Source organism: Salminus brasiliensis, chromosome 23, assembly GCF_030463535.1.
Source record: "Salminus brasiliensis chromosome 23, fSalBra1.hap2, whole genome shotgun sequence".
Lineage (NCBI taxonomy): Eukaryota > Metazoa > Chordata > Actinopteri > Characiformes > Bryconidae > Salminus > Salminus brasiliensis.
In genome coordinates this window covers 24,848,732-24,861,455 of record NC_132900.1, presented here as the reverse complement: position 1 = coordinate 24,861,455, position 12,724 = coordinate 24,848,732, and the positions used below count along the sequence as shown (strand labels likewise).

The window sequence follows — 12,724 nt, the reverse complement described above, 5'->3', positions numbered from 1 at the left end:
CAGTTTCATTTTACATCACTAAGATATTTTACTGGAAGTTAAGGTAAATTAAAATGTGCTGAAGCCTGCATAAGACGAACAACATGTATGTAATAAGTTATGTTTATGTAATAATAATGTTTAATTAAATGTTGGAACATAAGTTACAAAATCAAATTATTTTATCAAAATAACTCAATATTACTTGAGTAAGGTAGACATTTTAATAATAAAAAAACATGAATACAATAATGTAGCTAGTGCAATTACTTTTTTTTTCTTTGAAAATTCGGAATGGGCAGAATGATACTAAAGTGGTTAAAAAAATCCTCACATGAAAATGTTGACACTGTTTTCTTCTAACTGTACACTTTACATTAATATTTTTATTAAATATGCTTAATAGTTTTTAATAGTTTTAATGATTATAAGTAACTACTTAGTAAACACGTCAGATATGGACTACTTTTCCTTCCGCAGCCTGCCTTTATAACTCAGAAGAGCCAAATACACTGACATGAGTGATAAGGCGCCACTAACATTAGTGAGTTAGTCAGTCAATTCAATACTACAACAAATACCCGTCAAAATATCACTTTAGTTAAGAATATTTAATACATTGCTCGTAACTTAACAAGCTGCATGTATTTTACTGTCCTAAAAAGCTACGTGAAGTTTCGGGTCTTACATTGTAAACATCCCGCTGATTTCAGACCAACCGATCCGGTAAAGAAGGCGTTTCTGCTCTCCACCACACGCACCAAGCACCTTGTCAGCCGACAGCAGCCCCTCAACGCCATAATAAAAGTTTGTTTCAGTAACTAAAGCAGCATTAAAGAGGAGTCTCTGCAGTCATTTATCCACTTAGACTCAGACTATCAGGTCATCGCTCTGCGGCAGGAGGACTCCATCTCGTCCCCTACGCACTTCCTGTCGGGGAGACCAGCCAGTTCCGCTTTTCAATATAGCAGCAGTGCTAAATTAGTTAGCATTTTATTTTTGGGTAAAATATTCACAGTAAGAGTTACCATATTACTGTAAATACATCTTAAATATATAATTGAAAAGCAAAGTGAAATGAAAAAAAGCTTTATGTGTAAATGTAAACTATGAGCTCCATCAACAACAGATCATTAGAACCTAATCAGTACCTGTAGATTAAGTAGATCGACAAAATATGGCCACAAAATAATATATTGGGGACACAAGATAATTTATTAAGGCCACAAGACAGGAAAATATCTTCAATTAAGGGATAAGTGATAATGCTAACTTGGTTGTGTTTATTAGATTTTAGGTCAGTTATAGACAAACCAGCAGAATGGGTTGAGCAAAATTTCCGAAAACATTTTTTTCGTGTAATGCATAACGGCTAATAATTTTAGTAATTTTTTTGTGTATTTTGTTTTTTACTTTTTAACAAAAAATATGTATTTTTTTAACCGAATATTATAAGTAGTAGTAGTAGTCGTCGTCGTCGTCGTCGTTGTGTATTTGTTATGTTATTATCACTCAAAACTGAAATTATACCAGTCGAGAGCCTCTAGCTCCAGCCTGACATACTTGCACGAACCTTATGGGCTTCCGTCATCGTCACGATGACTTTACCTATTTGACCACGTGATTAGCCCTGCGCGTTTCTGTGTTGTGTCGAAATGCCACAAACTGTGCTAATAAACTCCAACCACGCGATCAGAGATTCTATTTCCATGTTATTTGATACATAACCACATACAGAAACCTGCCGGGATCAGAAAAAGCGCCCTTTTTTGTGTTCAGCAGGACTTGGGACAGGTACTTGTACAGCGGCTACACCTGCGTTAGCTTCAGCTGACCGGGAGAGAAGGTGAGTTACTCAGATACTTCCAGACCATGTGGAGATCTTCACAACAGACTTACGCGATTTAGAGCAGTTGATTACTGTGCTTTTAGGAGTGTATGAGCCTGCTGGGGTGGCTTTTTGGCTTCTGTAGCTTAACTTAGCTATAGGTATTTTCCGCTCCACCTTAAATAGTGCAGCAGTGACATTCTGGTGCCGGTAGTGGAGCGAATATGCAATTGCTGTAACATTTAAGGTGGAATGGGCAATTCCGACAAATAAGCAAGCTTCAGCTTACCGTCATAGCCTGTCACTGTTTAGACTTTAAGCGGACTGTGGTGAGAGTGTGGTCTCCTGCTAAGTCAAGTTCAAGTTAGGTTTTGTGTTCGAACAATCAGAAACAGTGAAATGCCTATTCTGAATGATCTGTAATAATAATAATAACAACTGTAACGGATGTGTGCACATCCCAGTGCAATAAGATGTATAGAAGAATAGTATTATTATAGAAAAAAGACAACTAGATCAGAGCATCTCCAGAATATCAGTCTTTGTGGGGTGTTCCCTGGATGCAGTGGTCTGTACCTTGTCAAAAGTGTTCCAAGACAGGACAGTCTGTGAACCGGCGACAGGGTCATGGGAGCCCAAAGCTCAGTAATGCTTATTGAAGCCCCACCTCACAACAAAGGATTTCAATGATTTAAAGGACACCTTTTAGAGATCTCCTGGAGTCCATCCCTTGATGTGTCGGAGCTGTTTTGGTGCCACGAGGGGGACCTACGCAGTGTTAAGCAGGTGGTTTTCAGTTCTTCAGGTGATAATAGTGCTAACTGGTAAATTGCCGGTTTCTAAGTCCGTTCTGACAGGTTTATAGACTTCACGTACTGCCAGGAATCTGCTCTTCACGTAAGCAGTCCAAGAGAGGAGTTCCTGACAATCACATATAAAGTGGTCAGCATGAGTTTGATCATGGCTGTGGTCATGTGCCGTCTCACTTGACATGCTTGATTTCTTCAATCCCACTCTGTCAGCTCCATTGAGGTCTGATGGTACTGATGTGTGACTGATGTTGTCATTGCATATCAGGCCTCTATAGTGTCCTGCACAGTTTTAGCTGCTGCGTCTGCCTCATAGCAGCTGTTTGGATTGTGCTCCAAAATCTAGTGAAGCTCTTACAAGGTCATTACTTTGAATGACCTCCGCACAGCTGAACGTCACTAGTCTCTAGCACTGCACTTGTGTGAGTTTGGTCCACTCTTCGTCCAGTCTCTTCCACAGATCTGTGACTGGAATAGGTTTCTTGGCCATAACTTTGTCACCAAGGATTTTCCAGAGGTTTTCTATTGGGTTTTTTTCCCCAGTTCGACGACAGACATGTTGTTTCCCCATCTGACCCAAATAAATTAAACTCTCTTGTGGACAAAACTTTGGACCACTTCTCCTCTGTCCACACAACAACATGCTCCTTAGCAAAGGTTAGTCTAGCCTTTTGATTCTTTCTGCTGATGAGAGGTTTGGTCACTGCAGAGTGGGCTGTCAGTCTGAATGCTCTTAAACGTTGAGACACTGTATGGCGAGACTGATTCTTACCCTGTTCGGGGCTGAACTGGTGAGCAATTGTGGTGTTGCGGTGTTGAATCGAATACCTTTTGAGATGCTCCAAATTATTCTGTCCTCAACGATTGTAAGCTGGCCAGGCCCTGATACGGCAAAGCAGGCCCAAATCATAATGTTCCCTCCACCCTCCACTTTACGGTTGGGATGATATTTTCATGGTGGTGATTGTGCAGTGCCTTTTTTACACCAGATGTAGCGCTGCATGTTCTTTCCAGAACACCGTTCAACCTAAGCTTTATCTGTCCACAAAACAGTACCGTTAGTACCGTTGTGGAGTTCTGAAAATCTCTTTTTGGTGAGGCATGAGTGTTTTCTATCAGTCAAAGTAGCTCTAGTGCACACCTCCAAACTCATTTTCTTAAGAAGCCACCAGGTATGCTAACACCTGACTCCAATTAGCTTTTTTTGAGATTATTAACTCGAGGGTTCACATACTTTGTCCACTTGCACAATGAGGTTTTCATGGTTGTTCTTAATAGTGACATGATTTTAGGCACCCTATACAAATTAATACAGAAAAAAAACATAAAATTCCTAAGGGTTCACATACTTTTTCTTGCCACTGTAATTAAGGAAATTGGCAACAGGTGACAGATTAACACCAATAAATAGGAGGTATCTGAAAGTGTTCTCTAACATCTCATTTATATTTTTTTAATGTTCTTCAGAATATGTGTAACTTTTGAAATATGCTTAAAATATTGCTCTCTTACTCCTGTTTGTATCATTTTAAATAAGACTACACAGTGACCTTGACATTTGGGAAATTATTTCTGAATTTTAATCTCCAGTGTATTGTGTTATGAAAATATTGTAATATAGCATACTTTGATATTTTGCTAATTAATTCTGGCGATGCCCAGGCTACGTTGGAACGGGTCAGTGTGCTGAGCGACTGTGTCTGTGTGCAGGTACCAATGCGGCTGAAGGACCCCTTCTCTTTAAAAACCAGCGATATGACAAAGCGGTCTAACAAGCCGAAGAAACCTCGTGACGAGGAGTCCTCGGATGAAGTTAGCGGTGAGTGAGTGGAGACCCCTTTCAATGGATGCATTCTGCTAATTTAAGTTGCACCCATTGCTGGCCCAGTTGTGCAAATGAGAGCTCTCACACACACAGCTTGCGCATTAAACGGATAAGCATGAACCTATTGGCACTGTGCCTAATACCAGGCATGGGATAGAGGGGTTTAAAGACCCCCAGCATTGAGCTGTGGAGCAGTGGAACTGTGTTCTATGGAATGGATACAGTGCTTTTAGAATCCGATGGGGAGTTTGGGGATGAAGTGAGGTGGTTATCATCCGACATTGTGGCCTCACAAACGTTCTTGTTGCTAAATGCAATCAAGTACTTACTGCTCTAAAATCTAGTCGATAGCCTTCCGTGGACAGTAGAGTAGAGACTCCAACGGAAGCAGGATATAGTTTATTTGCTCATTGTAACAGTAGTATTATTAGCATTAATACAAAAAGTAGTGGTATTACAGTCTAGTATTATTTATTCCAAAACCCTGGTTTGATTAATGAGTGCTTAGTGATGTTAAATTAGGTGAGCTGGTGATTGAATTGAACACCACCATGCAGTATCTGGGTCTGAAACCTGTGTAATAAATATATTTCAAATTTCCTTCAAATCCAATAGTACTGACTTATTTTCCTTGTTCCATTACATAGTTTGATGGTCTGTGAATGGTCAGGATGCTATCAGCCATTTATGGAATATTAGACTAATTGGTAATAAACAAAAACAACTAGCTTATTGTTTATAATGTTCCACAGTGCTTTGGTGTGAAATTCTTTCCCTTTTTCTTTTGTTGAGCTCGTTGCTGCTTGTCAGTGACGTGATAATGTTCCTGTTACCTTCAGCTTTATGATGCAGCTTTTGTTCTTTCAATGAAACGCATTTCTTCTGGAATGCTTTTTTTCCCTTTACTGTCAGATTTATCCTTGTCAAAAAACAGTCATGACATTGTCATTCTAGACACGTCTGACGCACGCACAAGTACGTCCACAGCAGAACGTTTCAAAAAAGGCTTTTAGCAAAGCCTGGATATGTTGGTTGGAATAATAGAAGAACACAGGTCCGGGGGCTGATCTTCTCTGTGAACTCCAGACGCTGTATGGATTTGTTTGGTTCAACTAGCAGCTCGCTTGATTGACTAAAATCAGGGACTGATTAGATAAAGGGGCGCACTTTGTAATGTGTGACTTTTGTATATATTTGACATTATTTATTTAACTATAATTATCTCTTTAATCCCCCAATGCAGGTCTGACATGTCAGCATGTGAGTAAGGCTGTGGAGCTTAACTCTGTAAAGAAGGCAGTGACGGGCAGCCTGTGGTCAGTCTGTACGGACTGTATGAAAGAGCGGGATGCTTTGGAGATGGAGCAGGCCGGAACACACGACATCCGAGTGTGCCTCAAGTGCGGCTTCCAGGTATAACAACGTAAAGAATTCTCCCATATAGATCAACAGATGTGCAGATTGTTTTAAGAACACTCCTCTGTACTGCTGGCTGGGAATAATATCTGTTAATAGGGCTGTGTATTGGCAAGAACCTGGTGATAAAATATGCATCACGATACAGGGGTTATGATTCTATGTATAAAGAGATATTGAGGTATATTGCAGATTTTTAAATCTAGTTTTAGAAAAACAGACCGTTTAAACAAGACACTGTTTTATATGAATAAAGACTGAGTAAAAGAAAAGCTTACTTTTTTATGAAATCATTATAGTAAGACAACACTGTTGTCTATCGGACAGGGTCACAGCACAGCACAAAAAGAACCACAGTCTGCCACCCTATACTATACACCCAACTATACATGTAAACAATTTGCAGTATTGCAAAATGTCATGTATATTCCAATATTTGGAAATAGAAATATTTTCTTGCATCCCTATCGGTTATTGTGCCTGGAACATAGTGGTAAAAACAAAGGATTGGAAGTGAATCAGGCTAAAATAGTCAATGCATATTCTGTTAAAATATGTCAAACTTCCTTTTGAGTCAGTAAGTTGTTGCTCAGTGGAACAGTTTGCTGATTGGCTCTGTAGTGAGGGTCTTTTGTGTGCTGTTTGTTTTCAGGGTTGCAGCCAATCAGAGAGTCAGCACTCTGTGAAACACCAGCAGGCCCATCACTCAGACTCTCACTGCATCAGCATCAGCCTCAGCACCTGGAAAGCCTGGTAAGATCTTTCTCTCACTCTCTCTCTCACACACACACACACACGCTCTCACACTGTTTAGTAAGGTCAGATATATCACAAACGTTATGGTATCTCAGTAGAGAGGAAAAGAAAAGGTTTAAATGTTGTAGAGACACTATGTGTCCAAATGTTTATGTACCCCCCTTCTAATAAATTGCATTCAGCTACTTTCAGTTGCTCCCATTGCTGACACAGATGTACAAATGCACCCACACAGATTGTCCAGTCCCCAAAGAGAAGTGTTGTCAATAGAATGAGACTCTCTAGAGTAGATAAACATGAACTTGTATGCCTAATGTTTCATTATACAGTATCTTCTCTTATTCAGTAACGGCCAATTTACTACCATATTCAGTATCTACTAATTATTCAATAAGTTCTAATAATTTTTTTCAGTATCTACAAATTCAGTACCTAAATTCAGTTTAATTTTCAGTGCCTACTGAAGCCTACTGAAGCCTTCTTCACTCTCACCTAATTATGAACTGAATAGTCTTTATTTAACACACACTAATCATTTAGTACATACTTATTATTAAATGAAATCTTGAATAAATGAAATTTATTAAAAAAAATTTAGTACTACTTATTCAATACCTACTAATTGGTCAGTGCCTGCTAACTGTTCCGTACTTTATAACTTCATAGCATATTACATCATCATATAGTGACTACTAATTTGCTATGTTCTTTGTTATTTAGTAAGGACTAATTATTTACTACATAATACTTATTCAGTACCTGTTGTTCATTCAGTATCTACTAATGATTTCTTCTCATGACTAAAATATATTTATATATAATAATAATAATAATAATACAACTTCTATTAACCTCTAATTACTACTAATTGCTTTAAGTATTAATTATTTAGCACCACTATAAAACCAATATGTAATTTGAAGGATTTTTAGGTTTTTAGGGTTAAGGACAACTATATTCTTGGTTCCGTTTTTGTTTCTAGCAAAATTGCTGCTTGTGTACTCACGCTTCCTTTTCACCCAAGAGGAAAAAATCGTATATGCAGGACAGGGCTACTCGGTTGGGAAACGCTGGTGTACAGAAGTGAAAGAGGGTTTGTTCTGTATCGGTGCTTCTTCACTGTGGTTTTAATCTCCAACTCTGTTTTCTGTTGTTCTCCAGGTGCTATGAATGTAATGAAGAACTCTCAACCCACTGCAATAAAAAGGCTCTGGCTCAAACTCTAGACTTTCTACAAAAGCACTCGGCAAAATCCGCCTCAGGTAATCCAGCAGGGCAGAGATCACGCTGATGGCCTGTTGATTTGGTCTGTTGGTATTTTTTCCACTTCTGAGCAGCTCGCTGGCTCCTTCTGGTGGCCAAGAGCTCCGCAAGTTGTGCTATTTCTGCTGTACCTGACTGCTGCTGCTCTCTTATTGTCTCTTTTAGTTAATATTCAGATAAAAAGGAAATGGTATTACCTGCTTAATCTCATATTATTTCACATTTTTACTTTACATTCATATGCATGTGCTGATTATGCTTAGCATTAACTAATATAGTGATAGTTTATGATCTCATGACAGAAAAGTGTATTAGAGAATACATGTACCTGCATGTAGGACTGGTTTTACTAAAAGTTTACTTGTTTATTTAATTATTATTTTTATTATATATATTAAGATTTTCAACAGTTTTACCATCATAGTCAGACATGTCAGTCATGTCATGTGTTCACTTGTGTGTTTAGATGGACAATAAAATCTCAGCAGTCTCAGTTTCTCTACTCGGTTTCGCACTGAATCCCACTCTCAATGTGTCCATCTTAAGCGCAGAGCTATAGAGGAATTTTCTAAGAACTCCCTTTTAAATGCAGTGAATGTGCATGGTTTCACTGTACAGGAATTCACTGTTCAAATGACTCATCATCTTTATAGCAGTTTCTTTTGATAGTTTCATTTTTGACTTTGTCTACAGTCAGACTTCTAGTTACAGCTTGCTAACAGTCGTCACTAAACTCCCTGACAAGGTTGTTTGTGACATTGCTTCAAAGATATGGATACTATTAAGACACTGCGAGGCATTTCTAGAGCTTTTCATTCTTACTAAGCGCTGATCTCTTAGCTTACTAAGCTCTGAGATGTAATGCTTGAGAAGCTCCAGCCTGTTGAACCAGAGGAAGGGCCAGGACCTTGCATCTGCTGAAGGATTCAAATAAAAATGCTGCCGCTTATAATGAATAAAGGCGTCCGAAAGTCAAGTGACTTTTGTATGCATTAACCTTCAATATCATAGCCCATTTATATCACGCTAATGTCTGCATGTCGGTGTAGTTCATAGATGGTCAAATTATATTGATATTAACATGAAATCCTGATCAGGTCTTAGACTTGCCTCATTTAGTCGACTGTGTGTGTGTCTGTGTATAAATGGGTGTTGCTTTTAACAGTGACTGTTTCTATTAGCTCAGGCTGCTAACAGCTGAACAAGGAGACTGTGGCTGTGTGAAGGTAATGAGTGTATGGGACAGAGCCGGCACGTTGTAAAAGCCCGCTTTGACTTTAATTCACATTTTTGATAAAATGCAATGAAAAGACACCAGCTTTGTGTAGTTCTGCATAAAAAATGTAGCATGCAAATGAGCCCCTCGTTTTTTTTTTTTTTTACAATTACCCTGAACAGCAAATTTAACCTTCTCATTACACCTTAATACAAGCCCATTTATATTCCTGAGGATTGGAAATGGAAACAGTGCTGATCCAGGCATATTTGAAAGGATCCAGTATTGGCAGTTTTGAGCCAGACCCAGTTCCGATCCTTTGTTTTTACTGCTGTGTTCTTACCACTGTGTTCTAGCAAAACGCTCTCTGGCCTGCTCTAGGCGCCCATTAATGGATCGTATCCCCAGCCCGCAGCAGTGAAAAGCGTTCTCAGAAGGGAGAACAGTTTGGAGTGGCAGTGTGGAACTATTTTTATGTGGAACTCTTGCAACTTATCTGAAAGGTACTGGATGGAGCTCTATTCTCCAATACTAAGGGCTTTATACCCCTCTAGTGCATGATTGGCATTGGGCACGGGAGCATTAGGCTTATGTCCAATGGATTTGCCTTGAAGTCTCAGAAGACTGAGAAGCGACACTTTTTAACAGGGCCGGCTTCCCAGGTTCACATTAAGCCTAGAATACATTGATTTATTTTTTTTAAATTTATATATATATATATATATATATATATATATATATACAGTGAGTCCAAGAAGTATTTGATCCCTTGCTGATTTTCTTTGTTTGCCCACTAATAAAGACACTATCCTTCTGCACTTTTAATGGTAGATATATTCTAACATGGAGAGACAGAATATCAAGACAAAAATCCAGAATATAATTTTAAAGAATATATTTTAATTAATTTGTATTTCAATGAGGAAAATAAGTATTTGATCCCTCTTGCCAAACACACTCAATACTTAGTGGCAAAGCCTTTGTTTGCAAGCACAGCGGTGAGACGTTTGTTGTAGTTAACCACAAGTTTAGCACACACACCAGGGGGAATTTTGGCCCACTCTTCTTTGCAGATCCTCTCTAAATCATGAAGGTTGGTGGGCTGTCGCTTGGCAACTCTGACCTTCAGCTCCCTCCATAGATTTTCGATCGGATTGAGGTCTGGCGACTGGCTGGGCCACTCCATGACCTTAATGTGATTTTTCTTGAGCCAATCCTTTGTTGCCTTTGCTGTATGTTTAGGGTCGTTATCATGTTGGAAGACCCAACCACGGCCCATTTTCAGATCCCTGGCAGAGGGGAGGAGGTTGTCCCTCAGGATTGTGCGGTACATGGCTCCATCCATCTTCCCAGTGATGCGGTGAAGTAGCCCTGTACCCTTGGCAGAGAAACACCCCCAAAACATTATGCTTCCACCTCCATGCTTGACGGTGGGCACAGTGTTCTTGGGGTCATAGGCAGCATTTTTCTTCCTCCACACATGGCGGGTGGAGTTGAGGCCAAAAAGTTCAATTTTGGTCTCGTCTGACCACAAAACCTTCTCCCAATAACTTGGTTCATCTTTCAAATGATCATTGGCATACTTGAGGCGCGCCTCCACATGTGCTCTCTTCAGCAGGGGTACCTTTCGGGCACTGCAGGATGTGAATCCATTGTTGCGCAAAGTGTTGCCAATTGTTTCCTTGCAAACTGTGGTCCCAGCTGCCTTCAGGTCATTTGCTAACTCCTGCCGAGTGGTTGCAGGACGATTTCTGACTGTTCTCAGCATCATTGCCACCCCACGAGGCGAAATCTTCTTTGGAGCACCGGGCCGAGGTCTGTTGATTGTCATGTTATACTCTTTAAACTTTCTGATAATTGCACCAATAGTTGTTACTTTCACATCCAACACCTTACTAATCTTTTTGTAGCCCATTCCAGCTTTGTGAAGGTCAACAATTCTGACTCTGAGGTCCTGTGACAGCTCTTTGGTTTTACCCATGTTGGAGACTTGAAATCTGTGTGATCTGTCTGATTCTGTGGACAGGTGTTTTTCACACAAGTGATTAGTGAGAACAGGTGGCTTCAGGTCAGGTAACAAGTTGATTGGGAGTGTCTAACTGGTCTGTAAAAGCCAGAACTGCTAATGAATACTAAGGGATCAAATACTTATTTCACTCCATGAAATACAAATCAATTAATATATATTCCTTAGATTTATTTTCTGGATTTTCTTTTTAATATTCTGTCTCTCCATGTAAGAATACATCTACCATTAAAAGTATAGAATGATCATGTCTTTATTAGTGGGCCAACGAAGAAAATCAGCAAGGGATCAAATACTTCTTGGACTCACTGTATGTATATATATATATATATATATATATATATATATATATATATATATATATATATATATATATATATATATATTTTATTTTTTTTCACTACTGACATTGGACAAGTCTACATCAACATGTAGTCATATAGTGATGCAGGTGTTGCCCACACCCTTCTAGCCTATGCTTGTCTATGGGCATGGTGACCTTGGGCTTGTGCTGCTGCTTCATAAATCCAGTGCTATTGGCTCCCAGTGAGCAGTGTGTGATAATATTAGCATTTTAGCTCCAGTGCTAAACCAAAGCTTCAGACACTAAATATCCAAATCGCCAGGAAACTGAGTAGGGTTCCAGGTTAAGCCTTTGGCCTACATCGGCTTAGCTGAGCAACGTTGAGCTGCGATGTGAACAGGCTGCTCGAATTGAGCTGCTGCCGCTTGGTCGGGTTCGTTAGAGTAGTCAGCCATTCCCTGTGCAGGTTCCCTGAAGAACAGCAGCAGCTGCGTGGAAATAAGCCCCCCAAACAGCCCCCCTCCAATTTCGCCACCCAAGAAACCCTAAACCCCCTACACACCCAGCCCACAGCACTGCTCCTGCTGCACTGACAAAGTCTGCTCCCTTTCAGAGGGTGAGGAAAACACATACTTTTCAATGTTATACACACTCGCTCACACTCGCACTGCTGATGTCAACATACATAATGCTTATATATGCTTATATACTAATGTTTTTATCAATTGATATTTATCAAATCCAGATTTCATTAGATTGTAGCCCAGTTTGTCCCTTACTAAATTACTTATGGCTGTCCACATGCTTCTTTCACTTCAGATGACTGTTCTGTATCTCTCAGCTTGTCCAGAAATGCATGTATATAGCTGTCCATGAAGGGACGTGCAATGCAAGATTTGTATTGACAGCAGTGGGGTAAAAGTAAAATGCACTCCCTAACTGTAGGATTGCAGAAGCAAACAATACTAGTTCTTGCATATTAGTGCTTTAATGGTCTCAGGACCCCTGAAATGACACCCTGTAATAATAACTGCAGGAGCTTTCAAAGGGCCAGGTAACGCTTTCCTTTTTTTTTTTTTTTTTTTCCTTCTACTCTCTTCTCTCCCTCTTTCCCCCGGGGTTGGGGGTCAAGACCATGCACTAGCTGGTGGTCAGGCCGGTGGTGTTGGGCCAGAGAGGGCCAAACTGGCCTGGCCACCTCCAGCCTACGTCCGTCCCCTCTGCTTTTTTAAATTACCTGCCACCATTCTTTCCTGGACATTATTCCTGCCTGCCTTGCTAAAAAGAAACGGCCAGCCATTG

The 12,724-nt window shown here is 39.8% G+C and overlaps 2 protein-coding genes across 3 annotated transcripts in view; one reads left to right on the top strand and one right to left on the bottom strand.

Moving 5' to 3' along the window:
• Positions 1-893, bottom strand: part of tstd3 (thiosulfate sulfurtransferase like domain containing 3) — a 6,828-nt gene extending 5,935 nt beyond the window's left edge. Inside the window, exon 1 of the mRNA XM_072669282.1 lies at positions 668-893. Within this exon, the coding sequence (XP_072525383.1) occupies positions 668-779 (112 nt within the window). The 5' untranslated portion in view covers positions 780-893. The remainder of the gene's footprint in view (positions 1-667) is intronic.
• A 685-nt stretch (positions 894-1,578) lies between these two features.
• The window catches only part of usp45 (ubiquitin specific peptidase 45), a 52,526-nt gene continuing 41,380 nt past the window's right edge, over positions 1,579-12,724 (top strand). For both annotated transcript variants that reach the window (XM_072668551.1, XM_072668550.1), the window contains exons 1-5: positions 1,579-1,825; positions 4,327-4,435; positions 5,685-5,854; positions 6,510-6,610; positions 7,775-7,875. In XM_072668551.1, coding sequence (XP_072524652.1) covers positions 4,333-4,435; positions 5,685-5,854; positions 6,510-6,610; positions 7,775-7,875 — 475 coding nt within the window. In that variant the 5' untranslated portion in view covers positions 1,579-1,825; positions 4,327-4,332. The remainder of the gene's footprint in view (positions 1,826-4,326; positions 4,436-5,684; positions 5,855-6,509; positions 6,611-7,774; positions 7,876-12,724) is intronic.